This window comes from Medicago truncatula, chromosome 5 (genome assembly GCF_003473485.1).
Source record: "Medicago truncatula cultivar Jemalong A17 chromosome 5, MtrunA17r5.0-ANR, whole genome shotgun sequence".
NCBI lineage: Eukaryota > Viridiplantae > Streptophyta > Magnoliopsida > Fabales > Fabaceae > Medicago > Medicago truncatula.
This window is the reverse complement of record NC_053046.1, coordinates 44,791,742-44,812,331: the sequence shown is the minus strand read 5'-3', so window position 1 is coordinate 44,812,331 and position 20,590 is coordinate 44,791,742. Positions and strand designations below refer to the sequence as shown.

The following is a 20,590-nucleotide window of genomic DNA, read 5'->3' as shown; positions in this document are numbered from 1 at the left end:
TAAACCCTAAACCCTAAACCCTAAACCCTAAACCCTAAACCCTAAACCCTAAACCCTAAACCCTAAAACCCTAAACCCTAAACCCCCTAAACCCTAAACCCTAAACCCTAAACCCTCCCTAAACCCTAAACCCTAAACCCTAAACCCTAAACCCTAAACCCTAAACCCCCCTAAACCCTAAACCCTAAACCCTAAACCCTAAACCCTAAACCCTAAACCCTAAAAACCCTAAACCCTAAAAAACCCTAAAAACCCTAAACCCTAAACCCTAAACCCTAAAGAAGCTTGATTTATTGGGTTTGCTTTTAGACTTCTCCTTCTGAAGATCAGGGTAATCAGCAATGAAATGACCAGGCTTCTTAGAATTGAAGCACCCCTTCTGATCTTCTTTCTTGGAGTTCTTGTAGCCACCTCTCTTGCTCAAAAATTTCTTCTGCTTCCTGGCCAGATACTCAAGCTTGTTGGACAGCATAGCCATCTTCACATATTGATCTTCATCAGAATCTCCATCAGGTGATTCTTCTTCAGATTCACTGGCTTTGTAGGCTTTAGAAGATTTTGAAGACTTTCCTTTAGATGGTAAAGCAATGGATTTACTCTTCTTAGAGGATTCATGCTCATTTAAACTCATTTCATGCACTTTGAGTGAACTAACAGGATCTTCAACACTTAAAGTGTTTAGATCCTTAGCTTCCTCGATAGCAGTTACTTTGGGTCTCCATCTAGAAGGCAAGCTTCTCAAAATCTTACTAACATGATCAGAAGCAACATAGCTTTTCTTCAGTATTTGCAATCTAGAAACTAAAGTTTGAAATCTTGAGTACATTTCTTCTATACTCTCATCATCCTTCATTCTGAAAAGTTCATACTGATGAACTAGCATCAAAGCTTTAGCCTCTTTCACCTTCTTGCTGCCTTCAAAGTTGGTGCATAGTGACACAAACATAGCTTTCGCAGTGGATTTGTCACTCATCTTCATGTATTCGGTGCGAGGTATAGAAGCCACAATGATTCCTCTGATCTTGTGGTGTTTCTTATAAAGCTTCTTCTGAGCAGGAGTATGTATTCTTCTGTCCACAGCAGCTCCTTCTTCATCTAAATCCAAGTCATCAACTCCATCTTCCAGTATGTCCCATAGCTCTTCATCCAATCCCATGATAAAGCTGTACATATTTGTTTTCCACCATGAAAACTCTTCTGGATCTCCATTAAACTTTAGAGCTTTTCCAGAATCTGTTTTCTTGTCAGCATTATCATAGTCATGTTTGACACTTGTGTATTTTGTAGTAGTTGATTCCTCTCCTCCAGACATGTTTTTCTTTTGGATCTTGAATTGTCACACGGTTAAGTGCTTATGATAACAGAGCAAGCTCTGATACCAATTGAAGGTGAGAAAAACACAAGGAGGGGGGTTCAATTGTGTTTTCTTTTTCTCTCTAAAAATACTTCTTCTGATAAAACTTCAGAAGCAGTTTGTGAGTGCTTCTGATGAAATGATCAGAATCAGGTATGCAGCGGAAAAGATCAAAGCAGAGAAAAGAAAAGCAAGACACAAGCAGTTATCCTGGTTCCTTCCACAGATCGGAAGTAGTCCAGTCCCCCTTGCACTTCCAAGGAGATTTCACTATAATCACAAAGATTACAAAATGCTCAATACTCTCTAAGTATGAGACTTCTCAAAAATGCTCAAGCACACACGCAAGAGTCTTCCAATGCTCAAGCACTAAGCAAGAGTCTTCTAATGCTCAAGCACGCAGGCAAGAGGCTTCTGATCAAACAAAAATACAATGAAATAAGTTTGACTTGAACACTTGATATACAATCAGTGGTGTTCACAATACAATACGTTAAAGACTCTAGACTTTTGAATTTCTAAGATATATCAAATCAGTGCAGAAATTCAGTGTGCTTTGTAGAATCAAATTGACAGAGTTTTGGCGCTTTTTAACTTGTGTATTTCTATCTACAATCTTCAAGTCTTCAATCCTTTATATAGAGGTGTGAAAGAGACGTTGAGATGATTTGCACGTCTAAAATCCTTTGCCTGATTTGGGTGTAGTCCTTTGAAGAATTAGCTTCAAATTCATTCCCATCTTGAAGGCACAAATTCTGCAGGCATAGCTGTTGTCTTGTCTTGTAGCGTGGACAAAACAGAGTAGTGGAGGTAGTGGTTGTACACTTGTACTTTGTCAACTCTGTTAACGAAGGACAAATACTCAGTGCTATCCAAAATGACCGTTGATACCTCCCTTTCAATTCTTCGTTCTTCTTAGATAGTGCTGAAATGAGAAACAGCTACTTTGGATCTTCAGTTTGAATTTACGGATAAAATGTAGCTTCTGGTGATGATTTCGCTTCTGATGAAAACCTTGCTTAACCTTGCTTCTGATGAGCTTCTGCTTCTGATGACGTTATCACTTCAGATGCACTTAAGCTTCAGGAGCACTTCAAGCTTCAGACGCAGTTTTCTTCAGATGCTATGAATTCCTTTGCTTTCCATTGTTCTTCCAAGACCTATTGAAATTACTTGACTAGCATTTGGTCCTGTATACTTGAACAATTATTAGCAATAACCAATTGACAATTTTTAATACCTTGTTATCATCAAAACTCATTAAGGTTCATTGTAAAACACATTTTGTTCCAACAAAGTGAACCAAGTGGATATGAAAGTATGGGTGGCGAACGATTAATATGCACATGAGTCCTATATATTTCATAGGTGGCAGCTGCCCCTTTCCATTAGTACCTAGCTTCGTCCCTGTACTTAACCTATAATGTTACGTTACGGTATCAAGGACGATGTCATGGAAAATTATGTTATGGGACAGTACCAACGTCTATGCTTCTTAATATTATGAAATACTATATGACAATCATGACATTCATCTAAACTATTTTGTTACCTATTACCGTCAAATATTAGCACGGTCGATAGTCTAGTTATAAATAAATAAAACTCTTGACTGCATTTATATTTCAAGATATTGAACTATTTTCTCCATGATTTGCAAACTACTTACATGATAAATAATGTCATTTTAAACTAACCTGCTAATTATATACATGTGCAGGCATACATTTGACGATGGTGATGTATTCCGTTCACTAATGATAGGTGGAACCCTGGATTTATTATTGTCACAGATATGCACTTTTATGCAGCTGAGCACCCTTCATATCTCTCCTTTTTCTCGCTCTTTTAAAACTTTTAAGCATGAGCTCGAATCATATTATACAACAGTAAAAACACAAGCTGTAATCAGAGATGCTCATATATGTGCATATTTGGGATGTGCTCATTTGTTTGTGAATTTCTTACCAAGTTTCTCATTTTATTTTCTAGGGAAAGGAGTATATCTTTGTGATGAAGTGCGACAATGTGGGAAGTATCCGAGTTTCCTGATTCATTTTCTTTCTTCTTTCTTTTTTCAGGTAACACCAAGCCATTCGTCTAATGTGATCTTAACTCCAATGAATTTTAAGGTGCATTTTCTTTTCCCTCCTCATTCAGTGTCATGATACCTGAAGACTAAATGAGGTATCATTTTAAATTCAGAAATTCAAACATATGAACTGGAAAGGTATCACGAGGATAAACAAACATCTTTAAACTTACGGGTCTATTTGATTTTACTTTCATCTGTAATTACAAAAAAATGTCACCTTGTTCTCAATTTGTTTCCTATTTCATAAGTTTTGTATAGGAATCAATTAAACAACTATTTCTTGTTTCCCCCTGTTTCCTATGTAAATTATTGTAAATAGAAATGGAAACAGATCAAAGAGGTCTTAAATTTGTAATTTTCATTGGAGATCCTATGGTTAAGCACATTTTGAGATTATTTGATGTGAGATCCATTGCACTTATCTGCATGGTCTAGGTCCTGAGTCAGGACCTACTAATTCTTGTCAAATGCTTATTAGGTAACGGGGTGATTTGGTTACTAGAATACTTAAACTGTGTGCGTTGAACATTATATGTTTTGTAATCTATGCAGCTTATGGAGATTGCTCGAAACCAAGATAAAGATGTAAGTCTTTTTATTTTTTCACAACTTCCATATATTTGTATTACTTTTTTTCTTTTTATGCAACAACATTATATGTTTTATACAAGGTTGCCAACAAGACTTGTGAGCTTATTATAACTAATGCAATTTATTTTCTATCTTTTTTTTTTTTTTTTTCCTGATTGACATATTCTAGTTGAAGGACAAATGCAAACTTATTGATACAACAAACATGTGAGTGAAATGCTGGTTTTCGTTCATTTTCTTGCGTAAATTTTTTAAATCTAGTAATTTTCTCGTTTGGTCCTCTGCATAGGTGGGTGAGTTTAAGAACCATTAAGAGGCTTTTTGACACTAAGAGACTAAAGCTCCAGATGCCCCCAATCTCAAAGGTACAATTCCTTATTATTAGTCCAGCATTCTACTGCTCACTTATTGAAAATGAATTGAAAGGGATACTGCTCCCAGGAGGATGACTATGATCAAACTCTTCTACAAGGAACAGATGCTGGACCGGCAGTACAGGTATTTTCATTATTGTTTATGCTTCTCTGTCACATCTTCATGTTTGTTCTTCTGTTTTTATGTTTTTCTTTTGCATAAAACAGGATTACCGTTCGAATTTGAGGCTGTAGTTTTAGCAATTGCAGCAATAAATATACGACTAGTTAATCTGCAATGGTGCAAGTTCAATTCTTGTTAATATATCTTTTTTTAACCTGTAAATTTTTATCACCACCGGTGCTATAAACGGTGAAGCTTATTTCGGTTAGGTAGTAGTAATGTCACAAATCACAATGGCCTTTATAACCTAGTGCAGAGGAAATATACTATTAAGTATTAACTGATATTGCAGAAACTTGTTTCGATTAGATATGAAGATGCTAATTGCTGTTTTTAATGTATCTTTTTTTTTTTTTTTAATTCCAGTTCTTTGATAATGTGATTGGTGTCTCCATACCCAAATCTCGTTTTGTTCCCTTGGATGCAACATCAGATTTACTGCTTCTGCAGGTAGCAGATCAATTCTATATGTACATTCTGCTAATGAAAAACATACTTTGCTTTAGATGACTGACTTCCTCTCACCTTATGTATCCTTGCAGTCAGATCTATACACTTCTAGAGAAGGTGTTTTAGCTCGCAATCCAGCTAGAACCAACGCTTTAAATCCTGTGATAGACTTGGGACCCAAATATGAAAAGGTGAAAATTTTCTTATTTCTTGTCTTATCCATGCCTTGTTTTATTCCCTTTCAAATGAATTATATATATGTTCCATTCTCAGATTGCTGACTTTCGAAGTCGGTTCAAATCCATTCCAAGTATCGTGGGGTTGGATAGTTTGATTGTGAGAGGCGACGTGTGGTTTGGGGCTAATATTACTTTGAAGGTATGATATATGTTTCTTTTTCTGTTAGTCGTGACTCGTGAGGCATGCTAATTAGTTCTGTATTCCCTTCAATTGTCTAGGGGTCCATACTCCATACTACACTTAGTGTTTCAAATTTCTTAGAACCACTTGGGGTATTGCCTGTATGTTCTTTTTTGAATATCATGGAAAACTTTTTACACACACTCTTTTTTTATACCTTTGTATTTGTGAAATGAAAAGATATGGTAACATATTATTATGCCTCAAATGCCCACTCTCCCGTTTTTTCCACCTTAGATTGGGATGTATGGTGTATCAGAGAAAGTTGGATTTAGGTGAATGAATGTTTGTTTGCTATTATATTTTGATCTTGCTAGTTTGTAGAGAAATTTAAGCACGGTTAAAAATTGAGAAATAGGATAAAAAAAAAAAACATCAAAGTGGATTGTTTATACGTACGTTTAAAGACTCCAAATTGCAGCGCAATATCAGAACTGATTCAAATACATAAGTGGGTCCATGTATGGTCTTGACAAGGATAATGCTTGCACAAGTTGAAACCGTGGATGGACCATTTCTGTCATGGGGATTTGTTGATGTGGCCAAGTTAGTAGGTTAGCCTGCATTATGAGGGTGTGAGGCGTTAGATGAGAGCGCATGAATAGTATTGTTAGGGTATGACTGCATGTCTGTGAGGAACCTTGGTCCTTGTAGGATAAACTGGAATTTATACAGTTATCTTTTGATTCAATATTACTATTAGCATCAAGCTCCTACTATTATGCACTGTCAATTGTTCTATAGCAGTTTTGAGGTTATAGTAGTTTTGCGGTCAAGATATTTAATACTTTTCATCATGCAAGAGTACTTTGGGTTTGAAGAAGCAAAACATGGACCATGCACAGGCTCAATTTTCCTTGCACCGGAATTCAACTATATTTTCGTATAATATGGGGTTGATATTGTCAAGCTCTAGACCTTACCTTATCTCTTTCCTGGATAATCCAGGAAAGAGATAAATCAGTTTTTTTTTTTAATGTTGTAAATCTACATCTACAGATTGTAATTGTACCTTACCAATACTCTAAACAGTATTTATGACTATTTTTTCTCTCTGCCAAATTTCCTTCAACTTTTCTTCTTGTTCAAAAGTTGTTAAGTTTTCTGCTTTTCATGTGGAATAGAAGATTGACATTAGCTCAAGTTCGAGTAGAAAACCTAATTATAATTTACTGCATTCAAATTCTATGAAAGTCTAGTAATTTAACTAGTTCATGATGCTACTAAATTTACACAGTTGGTAATGTAGGGTGAGTTTGTCTTGACTACTGCCTGGAAGACCTATGGATTGTATTTATTTTTGCATTGCCTGACCTTTTACCCACTATCAGGGGCACATGACTATTGTTGCAAAACCGGGCTTGAAATTGGAAATTCCAGATGGAGTTGTGATTGAGAATAAGGTACAATACTAGTTTCAGTTTGAGCTTTTGAATTTCTATATTACAAGTCTTCTTCTTTCAATGGTTTATATTCTTGTTTGTTTATTGGGCGGAGTAGTTGAGATGTCTTGAAAACGTTTGTTTTGTTTGAACTGGTATAACAGACATCATTGGTTTCTTGTTTTGTCTTTTGAAAACATGGGCACTTATATTGATTTTATCAGAGGGTGCCCTTTTAGTTATGTATCCAGACTGCAAATATCTGATGCACGATTCCAATGGTTCTCCAACCGGGAGTCATAATCTTGATATTTCTAGACAACTCTTTTTACCCTCCTTTCTGCTGGACTCTGAAATTAAATATACCGAATTCTGAATTCATTACGATCGAACCCTGTGTAAGGGTTAGACCCAAAGCTACAGTTATTCCTAAAACTGTTGATTTGTGAATCCCCATGCTCTCATGCCATGCTCAAACTTGGTCCTTTTGAACTATTTTGAAACTGGCCCTCTAACGGTGCATCACTCTGTCAGGGGTAGGTCCCATTTGATCCACATCATTCAAACCAGTAATAAAAATTCGAAAGCCATCTCCCTCGGCCCTGATACTTCCTTTAATTGGACCAATAACATATTAAATATTTGATCAAATTCCTCCAGCAACTTGTCTGCTTCAATGCTGCAAGTTGCTTTTCAGGTGCTAGAGTTTCTGACCTGTCTTATTAAATTCAAGTCACACTTCCTTAGCATGTGAATCTTGAACTGGCTTTATTTAACCGGGAACAAACGCACCCTCAATGTTCCCTTTCAATTGCTAGGCAGCAGGAGATCACTTGAAGTACATGCTGCATTGATAGCTTAAGCTGGTTCATTTCCTTTAAAGAAAAAAGCTTTGGAATGGAATTAAAATCATGTTTTCATCTTGCTTTACATATCATCAAGTATTGAATACCACAAGGGCACTATGCAACAGTTCAACTATCTTAAAAACATATTCCAAGTTCCAACCAAATTAGGAATTTTTTCTCAATGATCACGTCAAAAGTTGTACTGTACTGATAGAACCTGATAATAAAACTAAGTATCGCTGTTACTGAAACTAAACAGAGGGTATGTACTACATAGATCTCTGTGAACAGGACAAGGAAAATAAGGGATGACAATTGAGCGGTAGGCTATTTGAGGTGCCTATCCCAAACTTTGGAAACCTTACTCGGTTCCTGGATATCTCTCAGCACCTTTCCTCCCCATTTGTGTATTCCAAGCCATCAGTGATCCTTCCCTTACCATCCTGTTGTTGCAGCTGAAAACCCAACACATTCCATTCCTTTTTTTTTTTTTTGAAGAACACATTCCATTCCTTTGTTACCCTCATCTCTCTCTCTCTCTCTCTCTAGTAAGAGGTGACAGGAACAAATAATTACCCTCAGATTAAAATGAACGGTTCACATTAAAAGCTGCACTTTAAATTGCACTAAACGTGCTTAATTATACCACCGTCGTCTTCCCAAAAGCATCCACACTCAAAAGAAGACATCAAGCTGCTGCCAGGATCGTGTACTTCTGATACCAGTTGATAGAACCTTGTAGGATTCGTACGAATACTGAACAGGACTTATTTATTAATAAAACTTTGGGAATAATCCTTCCTTTTGAGTTGGTTATGCATTGAAAACAGAAAATACAAATGACATTGAAGGAGGAAAGGGAATTGTTGTGAACTTCCACAAACTGCTAGGAAACAAGGAGCCTAGTCTTTTCCAACCAACCAGTTACTAGTACAAAATAACCGAATGCCACCTGCTCTCCCTTACTCTATTTAAAACATACAACTAAATTAGGATTGGCCATTTCTATTGAGCCTGCACCTAACATACACATTCCTAATAGTATGCCTACGAACATTCATTAAATGAATGCCTTTCAGCATGCTGACCTGAAGAGCTTGGGGATTATGAAGCATTCCCCCAACAAGCTTTAACTAATAGCATCATTGAAAGCCTTTTAATTTTCCAGCATTTATGACAATTTCAGCTAGTGACATGAACTTCCTCTTGATTAATCAACACTTTTTCTCAGTTTTTTTCTTTTGGTAATTTTCTTACAATTTCTTTGTGCCAATTTACAGGAGATCAACGACATTGCAGATATCCAAGAATGAATGGTTCACCAATGTTGAGGGGTATTTGTTTCTAATGAATAGGTGACTCCAGATGCTTTGATTTGCAGTGCAATAAAGTTACAAAGCTCGCCATCAGTTAGCTTTTCTATTTACTGGGAACCGAAAGGTTGAAGAAACAAATAACAAGTTTTGGAAGCGCCATAACAGTGATGAAATAATTGTCTCTACTCACTTATTTGACCTTGTAGCTTTTTAGCTTTTAGATAAAAAAAAAGGCTTGATGCTGAGATAATGAATAAAAAAGTAAAAGTGATTGTTTTCCTTGATACTACATAGTCTCATCAATTGTTTACTGTACAACGAGTTGGAGCACGGAGCAGACATTTTTTCATCCTATTTAATTGGAGGTATTATATTCGGCATTGACTTATTGTTAGTTATATACCGGCGGTACAACAAAATCTTACTGTTTGTACTTTTTCTTTCGTCTGATGTTGCACACTCATTCATGTCTATCAAACAACATCATAATCTATGTAGGAATGTTTAATAACTGTTGCTGATTTCGTAATGGTTTCTTCTGAAACTCCTAGAGATTAACTGATAAAACAGTGTGTTGATATTGGCTTCAAATTTGTGGTCTGGAAGAACAGAGAAATCGTGACACGATTTTGGCGTCGTGACACGATTTCAAGGGGGCCGTGAGCTAGTTTGCAGGACGCCAAATCGTGGCACGATCTTGGGAAATCGTGACACGATTCAGAAACTTGCTCGTTAAGTATCCCTGATAAGGACTGGTCTACCTTGGGTCAGACGCAAATCGTGACACGATTTGGGAAATCGTGACACGATTGCTTCAGAGGAAGGCTAGTATATATTGTGTTCTTGTGTTTTTTTACTGGGAGAACTTAAGAGAGCTTGAATGAGCTTAGAGAGAGAACTTGGATAGCAAAGGAGGGAACCAATGGGTTGAGTGTCTTTGTTGAGAGTGTCTCTTGGGTTGGGAAAAACATTGTAATCACCTTGGGTTTTAGGGTTCATATTAAGAGAGTGGGGAAACACCAAAGGGTAGAATCTAGGGTTTGTTCATGTGTAAAGCTTGAAGGCTAGAGTTCTTGTAACCTTTTGTAACACTTTCTCATATTGGATTGGAGAGCTGCTCTCTCCCCCAGATTAGGCCATATTGGCTGAACTGGACCAACAATCTTCTCGGTGTTTTGTTCTTCCTTTTATCACTTATCTTGTTTATGCTTTGTTATCTCTTTGTGTGGTTTTGCTATACACTAGTCTAGGGCTGCTTTGTTGTTGTTTGCTTGGAGACCAATTGTTCTCATTGATTACCACTATCTCTTGCTCCACACATCATTGTTTATTTCATTGGTGTGACTTTGGAACCGGATTCACAACAATTGGCGCCCACCGTGGGGCATAGGCGTTATTGATAGTATCATGGGGTCAAAGTGGGACATCGAGAAGTTCACCGGAAGTAATGATTTCGGGTTGTGGAAGGTTAAGATGCAAGCGGTTTTGACACAACAAAAGTGTGTAGAAGCATTAAAGGGTGAAGCGGCGATGTCGGCAACCTTGACACAAGAGGAGAAGCGTGAGATGGTAGGTAGACAAGGCAAAGAGTGCCATTGTCTTATGTCTCGGAGATAAGGTCTTAAGGGATGTCGCGAGAGAAGCTACCGCGGCATCGATGTGGGCGAAGTTGGAGTCATTGTATATGACGAAATCTTTAGCTCATGGGCAACTCTTGAAGCAACAACTCTATTCATTCAAGATGGTGGAGTCTAAATCAATCTCGGAGCAATTGACGGATGTCATACCCCAAATTTTGACCACTTTCCTCTATTCTTACCCATTTTATTCGTATTTTTAAAGTCGGGAATTTTCGCCGTTTCAGACGAAATTTTGGCAAAGAGGTTACTTTGAAGTACCTCATTTTTTATTCCGAGTCGGACCCTCTTTTCTCTTTTTATTTTCTTTTATTAATTTTAATTTTAAGATTAGTTACTTTTTTTATATTTAATAATTTTTATTTTCCATCTTTTAATTTTATTTTTCTTTACATGATTTAGTTTAATTTGTTTTATTTTATTTCGTATTAGATTTATTTTATTTCTTTTTAATTAATTAGTGTCAAAAAAAAAAAACAAAGTGTCAATAGGTCCAAAATAAAATGTACAAGGTCTAAAAAAAAATTTCAAGTCAAGTTAAACTAAATTGGGATGTATGGTGTATCAGAGAAAGTTGGATTTAGGTGAATGAATGTTTGTTTGCTATTATATTTTGATCTTGCTAGTTTGTAGAGAAATTTAAGCACGGTTAAAAATTGAGAAATAGGATAAAAAAAAAAAACATCAAAGTGGATTGTTTATACGTACGTTTAAAGACTCCAAATTGCAGCGCAATATCAGAACTGATTCAAATACATAAGTGGGTCCATGTATGGTCTTGACAAGGATAATGCTTGCACAAGTTGAAACCGTGGATGGACCATTTCTGTCATGGGGATTTGTTGATGTGGCCAAGTTAGTAGGTTAGCCTGCATTATGAGGGTGTGAGGCGTTAGATGAGAGCGCATGAATAGTATTGTTAGGGTATGACTGCATGTCTGTGAGGAACCTTGGTCCTTGTAGGATAAACTGGAATTTATACAGTTATCTTTTGATTCAATATTACTATTAGCATCAAGCTCCTACTATTATGCACTGTCAATTGTTCTATAGCAGTTTTGAGGTTATAGTAGTTTTGCGGTCAAGATATTTAATACTTTTCATCATGCAAGAGTACTTTGGGTTTGAAGAAGCAAAACATGGACCATGCACAGGCTCAATTTTCCTTGCACCGGAATTCAACTATATTTTCGTATAATATGGGGTTGATATTGTCAAGCTCTAGACCTTACCTTATCTCTTTCCTGGATAATCCAGGAAAGAGATAAATCAGTTTTTTTTTTTAATGTTGTAAATCTACATCTACAGATTGTAATTGTACCTTACCAATACTCTAAACAGTATTTATGACTATTTTTTCTCTCTGCCAAATTTCCTTCAACTTTTCTTCTTGTTCAAAAGTTGTTAAGTTTTCTGCTTTTCATGTGGAATAGAAGATTGACATTAGCTCAAGTTCGAGTAGAAAACCTAATTATAATTTACTGCATTCAAATTCTATGAAAGTCTAGTAATTTAACTAGTTCATGATGCTACTAAATTTACACAGTTGGTAATGTAGGGTGAGTTTGTCTTGACTACTGCCTGGAAGACCTATGGATTGTATTTATTTTTGCATTGCCTGACCTTTTACCCACTATCAGGGGCACATGACTATTGTTGCAAAACCGGGCTTGAAATTGGAAATTCCAGATGGAGTTGTGATTGAGAATAAGGTACAATACTAGTTTCAGTTTGAGCTTTTGAATTTCTATATTACAAGTCTTCTTCTTTCAATGGTTTATATTCTTGTTTGTTTATTGGGCGGAGTAGTTGAGATGTCTTGAAAACGTTTGTTTTGTTTGAACTGGTATAACAGACATCATTGGTTTCTTGTTTTGTCTTTTGAAAACATGGGCACTTATATTGATTTTATCAGAGGGTGCCCTTTTAGTTATGTATCCAGACTGCAAATATCTGATGCACGATTCCAATGGTTCTCCAACCGGGAGTCATAATCTTGATATTTCTAGACAACTCTTTTTACCCTCCTTTCTGCTGGACTCTGAAATTAAATATACCGAATTCTGAATTCATTACGATCGAACCCTGTGTAAGGGTTAGACCCAAAGCTACAGTTATTCCTAAAACTGTTGATTTGTGAATCCCCATGCTCTCATGCCATGCTCAAACTTGGTCCTTTTGAACTATTTTGAAACTGGCCCTCTAACGGTGCATCACTCTGTCAGGGGTAGGTCCCATTTGATCCACATCATTCAAACCAGTAATAAAAATTCGAAAGCCATCTCCCTCGGCCCTGATACTTCCTTTAATTGGACCAATAACATATTAAATATTTGATCAAATTCCTCCAGCAACTTGTCTGCTTCAATGCTGCAAGTTGCTTTTCAGGTGCTAGAGTTTCTGACCTGTCTTATTAAATTCAAGTCACACTTCCTTAGCATGTGAATCTTGAACTGGCTTTATTTAACCGGGAACAAACGCACCCTCAATGTTCCCTTTCAATTGCTAGGCAGCAGGAGATCACTTGAAGTACATGCTGCATTGATAGCTTAAGCTGGTTCATTTCCTTTAAAGAAAAAAGCTTTGGAATGGAATTAAAATCATGTTTTCATCTTGCTTTACATATCATCAAGTATTGAATACCACAAGGGCACTATGCAACAGTTCAACTATCTTAAAAACATATTCCAAGTTCCAACCAAATTAGGAATTTTTTCTCAATGATCACGTCAAAAGTTGTACTGTACTGATAGAACCTGATAATAAAACTAAGTATCGCTGTTACTGAAACTAAACAGAGGGTATGTACTACATAGATCTCTGTGAACAGGACAAGGAAAATAAGGGATGACAATTGAGCGGTAGGCTATTTGAGGTGCCTATCCCAAACTTTGGAAACCTTACTCGGTTCCTGGATATCTCTCAGCACCTTTCCTCCCCATTTGTGTATTCCAAGCCATCAGTGATCCTTCCCTTACCATCCTGTTGTTGCAGCTGAAAACCCAACACATTCCATTCCTTTTTTTTTTTTTTGAAGAACACATTCCATTCCTTTGTTACCCTCATCTCTCTCTCTCTCTCTCTCTAGTAAGAGGTGACAGGAACAAATAATTACCCTCAGATTAAAATGAACGGTTCACATTAAAAGCTGCACTTTAAATTGCACTAAACGTGCTTAATTATACCACCGTCGTCTTCCCAAAAGCATCCACACTCAAAAGAAGACATCAAGCTGCTGCCAGGATCGTGTACTTCTGATACCAGTTGATAGAACCTTGTAGGATTCGTACGAATACTGAACAGGACTTATTTATTAATAAAACTTTGGGAATAATCCTTCCTTTTGAGTTGGTTATGCATTGAAAACAGAAAATACAAATGACATTGAAGGAGGAAAGGGAATTGTTGTGAACTTCCACAAACTGCTAGGAAACAAGGAGCCTAGTCTTTTCCAACCAACCAGTTACTAGTACAAAATAACCGAATGCCACCTGCTCTCCCTTACTCTATTTAAAACATACAACTAAATTAGGATTGGCCATTTCTATTGAGCCTGCACCTAACATACACATTCCTAATAGTATGCCTACGAACATTCATTAAATGAATGCCTTTCAGCATGCTGACCTGAAGAGCTTGGGGATTATGAAGCATTCCCCCAACAAGCTTTAACTAATAGCATCATTGAAAGCCTTTTAATTTTCCAGCATTTATGACAATTTCAGCTAGTGACATGAACTTCCTCTTGATTAATCAACACTTTTTCTCAGTTTTTTTCTTTTGGTAATTTTCTTACAATTTCTTTGTGCCAATTTACAGGAGATCAACGACATTGCAGATATCCAAGAATGAATGGTTCACCAATGTTGAGGGGTATTTGTTTCTAATGAATAGGTGACTCCAGATGCTTTGATTTGCAGTGCAATAAAGTTACAAAGCTCGCCATCAGTTAGCTTTTCTATTTACTGGGAACCGAAAGGTTGAAGAAACAAATAACAAGTTTTGGAAGCGCCATAACAGTGATGAAATAATTGTCTCTACTCACTTATTTGACCTTGTAGCTTTTTAGCTTTTAGATAAAAAAAAGGCTTGATGCTGAGATAATGAATAAAAAAGTAAAAGTGATTGTTTTCCTTGATACTACATAGTCTCATCAATTGTTTACTGTACAACGAGTTGGAGCACGGAGCAGACATTTTTTCATCCTATTTAATTGGAGGTATTATATTCGGCATTGACTTATTGTTAGTTATATACCGGCGGTACAACAAAATCTTACTGTTTGTACTTTTTCTTTCGTCTGATGTTGCACACTCATTCATGTCTATCAAACAACATCATAATCTATGTAGGAATGTTTAATAACTGTTGCTGATTTCGTAATGGTTTCTTCTGAAACTCCTAGAGATTAACTGATAAAACAGTGTGTTGATATTGGCTTCAAATTTGTGGTCTGGAAGAACAGAGAAATCGTGACACGATTTTGGCGTCGTGACACGATTTCAAGGGGGCCGTGAGCTAGTTTGCAGGACGCCAAATCGTGGCACGATCTTGGGAAATCGTGACACGATTCAGAAACTTGCTCGTTAAGTATCCCTGATAAGGACTGGTCTACCTTGGGTCAGACGCAAATCGTGACACGATTTGGGAAATCGTGACACGATTGCTTCAGAGGAAGGCTAGTATATATTGTGTTCTTGTGTTTTTTTACTGGGAGAACTTAAGAGAGCTTGAATGAGCTTAGAGAGAGAACTTGGATAGCAAAGGAGGGAACCAATGGGTTGAGTGTCTTTGTTGAGAGTGTCTCTTGGGTTGGGAAAAACATTGTAATCACCTTGGGTTTTAGGGTTCATATTAAGAGAGTGGGGAAACACCAAAGGGTAGAATCTAGGGTTTGTTCATGTGTAAAGCTTGAAGGCTAGAGTTCTTGTAACCTTTTGTAACACTTTCTCATATTGGATTGGAGAGCTGCTCTCTCCCCCAGATTAGGCCATATTGGCTGAACTGGACCAACAATCTTCTCGGTGTTTTGTTCTTCCTTTTATCACTTATCTTGTTTATGCTTTGTTATCTCTTTGTGTGGTTTTGCTATACACTAGTCTAGGGCTGCTTTGTTGTTGTTTGCTTGGAGACCAATTGTTCTCATTGATTACCACTATCTCTTGCTCCACACATCATTGTTTATTTCATTGGTGTGACTTTGGAACCGGATTCACAACAATTGGCGCCCACCGTGGGGCATAGGCGTTATTGATAGTATCATGGGGTCAAAGTGGGACATCGAGAAGTTCACCGGAAGTAATGATTTCGGGTTGTGGAAGGTTAAGATGCAAGCGGTTTTGACACAACAAAAGTGTGTAGAAGCATTAAAGGGTGAAGCGGCGATGTCGGCAACCTTGACACAAGAGGAGAAGCGTGAGATGGTAGGTAGACAAGGCAAAGAGTGCCATTGTCTTATGTCTCGGAGATAAGGTCTTAAGGGATGTCGCGAGAGAAGCTACCGCGGCATCGATGTGGGCGAAGTTGGAGTCATTGTATATGACGAAATCTTTAGCTCATGGGCAACTCTTGAAGCAACAACTCTATTCATTCAAGATGGTGGAGTCTAAATCAATCTCGGAGCAATTGACGGATGTCATACCCCAAATTTTGACCACTTTCCTCTATTCTTACCCATTTTATTCGTATTTTTAAAGTCGGGAATTTTCGCCGTTTCAGACGAAATTTTGGCAAAGAGGTTACTTTGAAGTACCTCATTTTTTATTCCGAGTCGGACCCTCTTTTCTCTTTTTATTTTCTTTTATTAATTTTAATTTTAAGATTAGTTACTTTTTTTATATTTAATAATTTTTATTTTCCATCTTTTAATTTTATTTTTCTTTACATGATTTAGTTTAATTTGTTTTATTTTATTTCGTATTAGATTTATTTTATTTCTTTTTAATTAATTAGTGTCAAAAAAAAAAAACAAAGTGTCAATAGGTCCAAAATAAAATGTACAAGGTCTAAAAAAAAATTTCAAGTCAAGTTAAACTAAATTGGGATGTATGGTGTATCAGAGAAAGTTGGATTTAGGTGAATGAATGTTTGTTTGCTATTATATTTTGATCTTGCTAGTTTGTAGAGAAATTTAAGCACGGTTAAAAATTGAGAAATAGGATAAAAAAAAAAAACATCAAAGTGGATTGTTTATACGTACGTTTAAAGACTCCAAATTGCAGCGCAATATCAGAACTGATTCAAATACATAAGTGGGTCCATGTATGGTCTTGACAAGGATAATGCTTGCACAAGTTGAAACCGTGGATGGACCATTTCTGTCATGGGGATTTGTTGATGTGGCCAAGTTAGTAGGTTAGCCTGCATTATGAGGGTGTGAGGCGTTAGATGAGAGCGCATGAATAGTATTGTTAGGGTATGACTGCATGTCTGTGAGGAACCTTGGTCCTTGTAGGATAAACTGGAATTTATACAGTTATCTTTTGATTCAATATTACTATTAGCATCAAGCTCCTACTATTATGCACTGTCAATTGTTCTATAGCAGTTTTGAGGTTATAGTAGTTTTGCGGTCAAGATATTTAATACTTTTCATCATGCAAGAGTACTTTGGGTTTGAAGAAGCAAAACATGGACCATGCACAGGCTCAATTTTCCTTGCACCGGAATTCAACTATATTTTCGTATAATATGGGGTTGATATTGTCAAGCTCTAGACCTTACCTTATCTCTTTCCTGGATAATCCAGGAAAGAGATAAATCAGTTTTTTTTTTTAATGTTGTAAATCTACATCTACAGATTGTAATTGTACCTTACCAATACTCTAAACAGTATTTATGACTATTTTTTCTCTCTGCCAAATTTCCTTCAACTTTTCTTCTTGTTCAAAAGTTGTTAAGTTTTCTGCTTTTCATGTGGAATAGAAGATTGACATTAGCTCAAGTTCGAGTAGAAAACCTAATTATAATTTACTGCATTCAAATTCTATGAAAGTCTAGTAATTTAACTAGTTCATGATGCTACTAAATTTACACAGTTGGTAATGTAGGGTGAGTTTGTCTTGACTACTGCCTGGAAGACCTATGGATTGTATTTATTTTTGCATTGCCTGACCTTTTACCCACTATCAGGGGCACATGACTATTGTTGCAAAACCGGGCTTGAAATTGGAAATTCCAGATGGAGTTGTGATTGAGAATAAGGTACAATACTAGTTTCAGTTTGAGCTTTTGAATTTCTATATTACAAGTCTTCTTCTTTCAATGGTTTATATTCTTGTTTGTTTATTGGGCGGAGTAGTTGAGATGTCTTGAAAACGTTTGTTTTGTTTGAACTGGTATAACAGACATCATTGGTTTCTTGTTTTGTCTTTTGAAAACATGGGCACTTATATTGATTTTATCAGAGGGTGCCCTTTTAGTTATGTATCCAGACTGCAAATATCTGATGCACGATTCCAATGGTTCTCCAACCGGGAGTCATAATCTTGATATTTCTAGACAACTCTTTTTACCCTCCTTTCTGCTGGACTCTGAAATTAAATATACCGAATTCTGAATTCATTACGATCGAACCCTGTGTAAGGGTTAGACCCAAAGCTACAGTTATTCCTAAAACTGTTGATTTGTGAATCCCCATGCTCTCATGCCATGCTCAAACTTGGTCCTTTTGAACTATTTTGAAACTGGCCCTCTAACGGTGCATCACTCTGTCAGGGGTAGGTCCCATTTGATCCACATCATTCAAACCAGTAATAAAAATTCGAAAGCCATCTCCCTCGGCCCTGATACTTCCTTTAATTGGACCAATAACATATTAAATATTTGATCAAATTCCTCCAGCAACTTGTCTGCTTCAATGCTGCAAGTTGCTTTTCAGGTGCTAGAGTTTCTGACCTGTCTTATTAAATTCAAGTCACACTTCCTTAGCATGTGAATCTTGAACTGGCTTTATTTAACCGGGAACAAACGCACCCTCAATGTTCCCTTTCAATTGCTAGGCAGCAGGAGATCACTTGAAGTACATGCTGCATTGATAGCTTAAGCTGGTTCATTTCCTTTAAAGAAAAAAGCTTTGGAATGGAATTAAAATCATGTTTTCATCTTGCTTTACATATCATCAAGTATTGAATACCACAAGGGCACTATGCAACAGTTCAACTATCTTAAAAACATATTCCAAGTTCCAACCAAATTAGGAATTTTTTCTCAATGATCACGTCAAAAGTTGTACTGTACTGATAGAACCTGATAATAAAACTAAGTATCGCTGTTACTGAAACTAAACAGAGGGTATGTACTACATAGATCTCTGTGAACAGGACAAGGAAAATAAGGGATGACAATTGAGCGGTAGGCTATTTGAGGTGCCTATCCCAAACTTTGGAAACCTTACTCGGTTCCTGGATATCTCTCAGCACCTTTCCTCCCCATTTGTGTATTCCAAGCCATCAGTGATCCTTCCCTTACCATCCTGTTGTTGCAGCTGAAAACCCAACACATTCCATTCCTTTTTTTTTTTTTTGAAGAACACATTCCATTCCTTTGTTACCCTCATCTCTCTCTCTCTCTCTCTCTAGTAAGAGGTGACAGGAACAAATAATTACCCTCAGATTAAAATGAACGGTTCACATTAAAAGCTGCACTTTAAATTGCACTAAACGTGCTTAATTATACCACCGTCGTCTTCCCAAAAGCATCCACACTCAAAAGAAGACATCAAGCTGCTGCCAGGATCGTGTACTTCTGATACCAGTTGATAGAACCTTGTAGGATTCGTACGAATACTGAACAGGACTTATTTATTAATAAAACTTTGGGAATAATCCTTCCTTTTGAGTTGGTTATGCATTGAAAACAGAAAATACAAATGACATTGAAGGAGGAAAGGGAATTGTTGTGAACTTCCACAAACTGCTAGGAAACAAGGAGCCTAGTCTTTTCCAACCAACCAGTTACTAGTACAAAATAACCGAATGCCACCTGCTCTCCCTTACTCTATTTAAAACATACAACTAAATTAGGATTGGCCATTTCTATTGAGCCTGCACCTAACATACACATTCCTAATAGTATGCCTACGAACATTCATTAAATGAATGCCTTTCAGCATGCTGACCTGAAGAGCTTGGGGATTATGAAGCATTCCCCCAACAAGCTTTAACTAATAGCATCATTGAAAGCCTTTTAATTTTCCAGCATTTATGACAATTTCAGCTAGTGACATGAACTTCCTCTTGATTAATCAACACTTTTTCTCAGTTTTTTTCTTTTGGTAATTTTCTTACAATTTCTTTGTGCCAATTTACAGGAGATCAACGACATTGCAGATATCCAAGAATGAATGGTTCACCAATGTTGAGGGGTATTTGTTTCTAATGAATAGGTGACTCCAGATGCTTTGATTTGCAGTGCAATAAAGTTACAAAGCTCGCCATCAGTTAGCTTTTCTATTTACTGGGAACCGAAAGGTTGAAGAAACAAATAACAAGTTTTGGAAGCGCCATAACAGTGATGAAATAATTGTCTCTACTCACTTATTTGACCTTGTAGCTTTTTAGCTTTTAGATAAAAAAAAAGGCTTGATGCTGAGATAATGAATAAAAAAGTAAAAGTGATTGTTTTCCTTGATACTACATAGTCTCATCAATTGTTTACTGTACAACGAGTTGGAGCACGGAGCAGACATTTTTTCATCCTATTTAATTGGAGGTATTATATTCGGCATTGACTTATTGTTAGTTATATACCGGCGGTACAACAAAATCTTACTGTTTGTACTTTTTCTTTCGTCTGATGTTGCACACTCATTCATGTCTATCAAACAACATCATAATCTATGTAGGAATGTTTAATAACTGTTGCTGATTTCGTAATGGTTTCTTCTGAAACTCCTAGAGATTAACTGATAAAACAGTGTGTTGATATTGGCTTCAAATTTGTGGTCTGGAAGAACAGAGA

At 36.7% G+C, this 20,590-nt stretch overlaps 1 protein-coding gene and 2 long non-coding RNA genes across 4 annotated transcripts; all 3 read left to right on the top strand.

Annotated features, from left to right (window-relative positions):
• Positions 1-3,430: 3,430 nt before the first annotated feature.
• LOC112422206 (UTP--glucose-1-phosphate uridylyltransferase 2) lies at positions 3,431-9,387 on the top strand. Of its 2 annotated transcripts, none has more exons than XM_039834149.1 (10): positions 3,431-3,486; positions 4,002-4,034; positions 4,216-4,247; positions 4,330-4,405; positions 4,482-4,538; positions 4,944-5,027; positions 5,120-5,218; positions 5,301-5,405; positions 6,779-6,850; positions 8,958-9,387. In XM_039834149.1, the coding sequence occupies exons 1-10, from the start codon at positions 3,475-3,477 to the stop codon at positions 8,988-8,990; spliced, it is 603 nt and encodes a 200-aa protein (XP_039690083.1). In that variant the 5' UTR covers positions 3,431-3,474; the 3' UTR covers positions 8,991-9,387. The 2 variants fall into 2 exon arrangements, with proteins under 2 accessions (XP_039690083.1, XP_024640837.2); XM_024785069.2 differs by having other exon boundaries at positions 4,210-4,247.
• A 2,878-nt stretch (positions 9,388-12,265) lies between these two features.
• Positions 12,266-14,878, top strand: LOC112422235 (uncharacterized). Its single transcript, XR_003012580.2, has 2 exons — positions 12,266-12,342; positions 14,450-14,878. It is a non-coding gene; the product is annotated as an uncharacterized lncRNA (long non-coding RNA).
• A 2,878-nt stretch (positions 14,879-17,756) lies between these two features.
• LOC112422238 (uncharacterized) lies at positions 17,757-20,370 on the top strand. The gene is made up of 2 exons (XR_003012582.2): positions 17,757-17,833; positions 19,941-20,370. It is a non-coding gene; the product is annotated as an uncharacterized lncRNA (long non-coding RNA).
• The last annotated feature ends 220 nt before the right edge of the window (positions 20,371-20,590 follow it).

Coding starts and splice junctions, on each gene's coding strand:
- LOC112422206 (XM_024785069.2), top strand. Junction 4,248..4,329: donor CTTATTGATACAACAAACAT/GTGAGTGAAATG, acceptor TCCTCTGCATAG/GTGGGTGAGTTTAAGAACCA. Junction 4,539..4,943: donor ATGCTGGACCGGCAGTACAG/GTATTTTCATTA, acceptor TTTTAATTCCAG/TTCTTTGATAATGTGATTGG.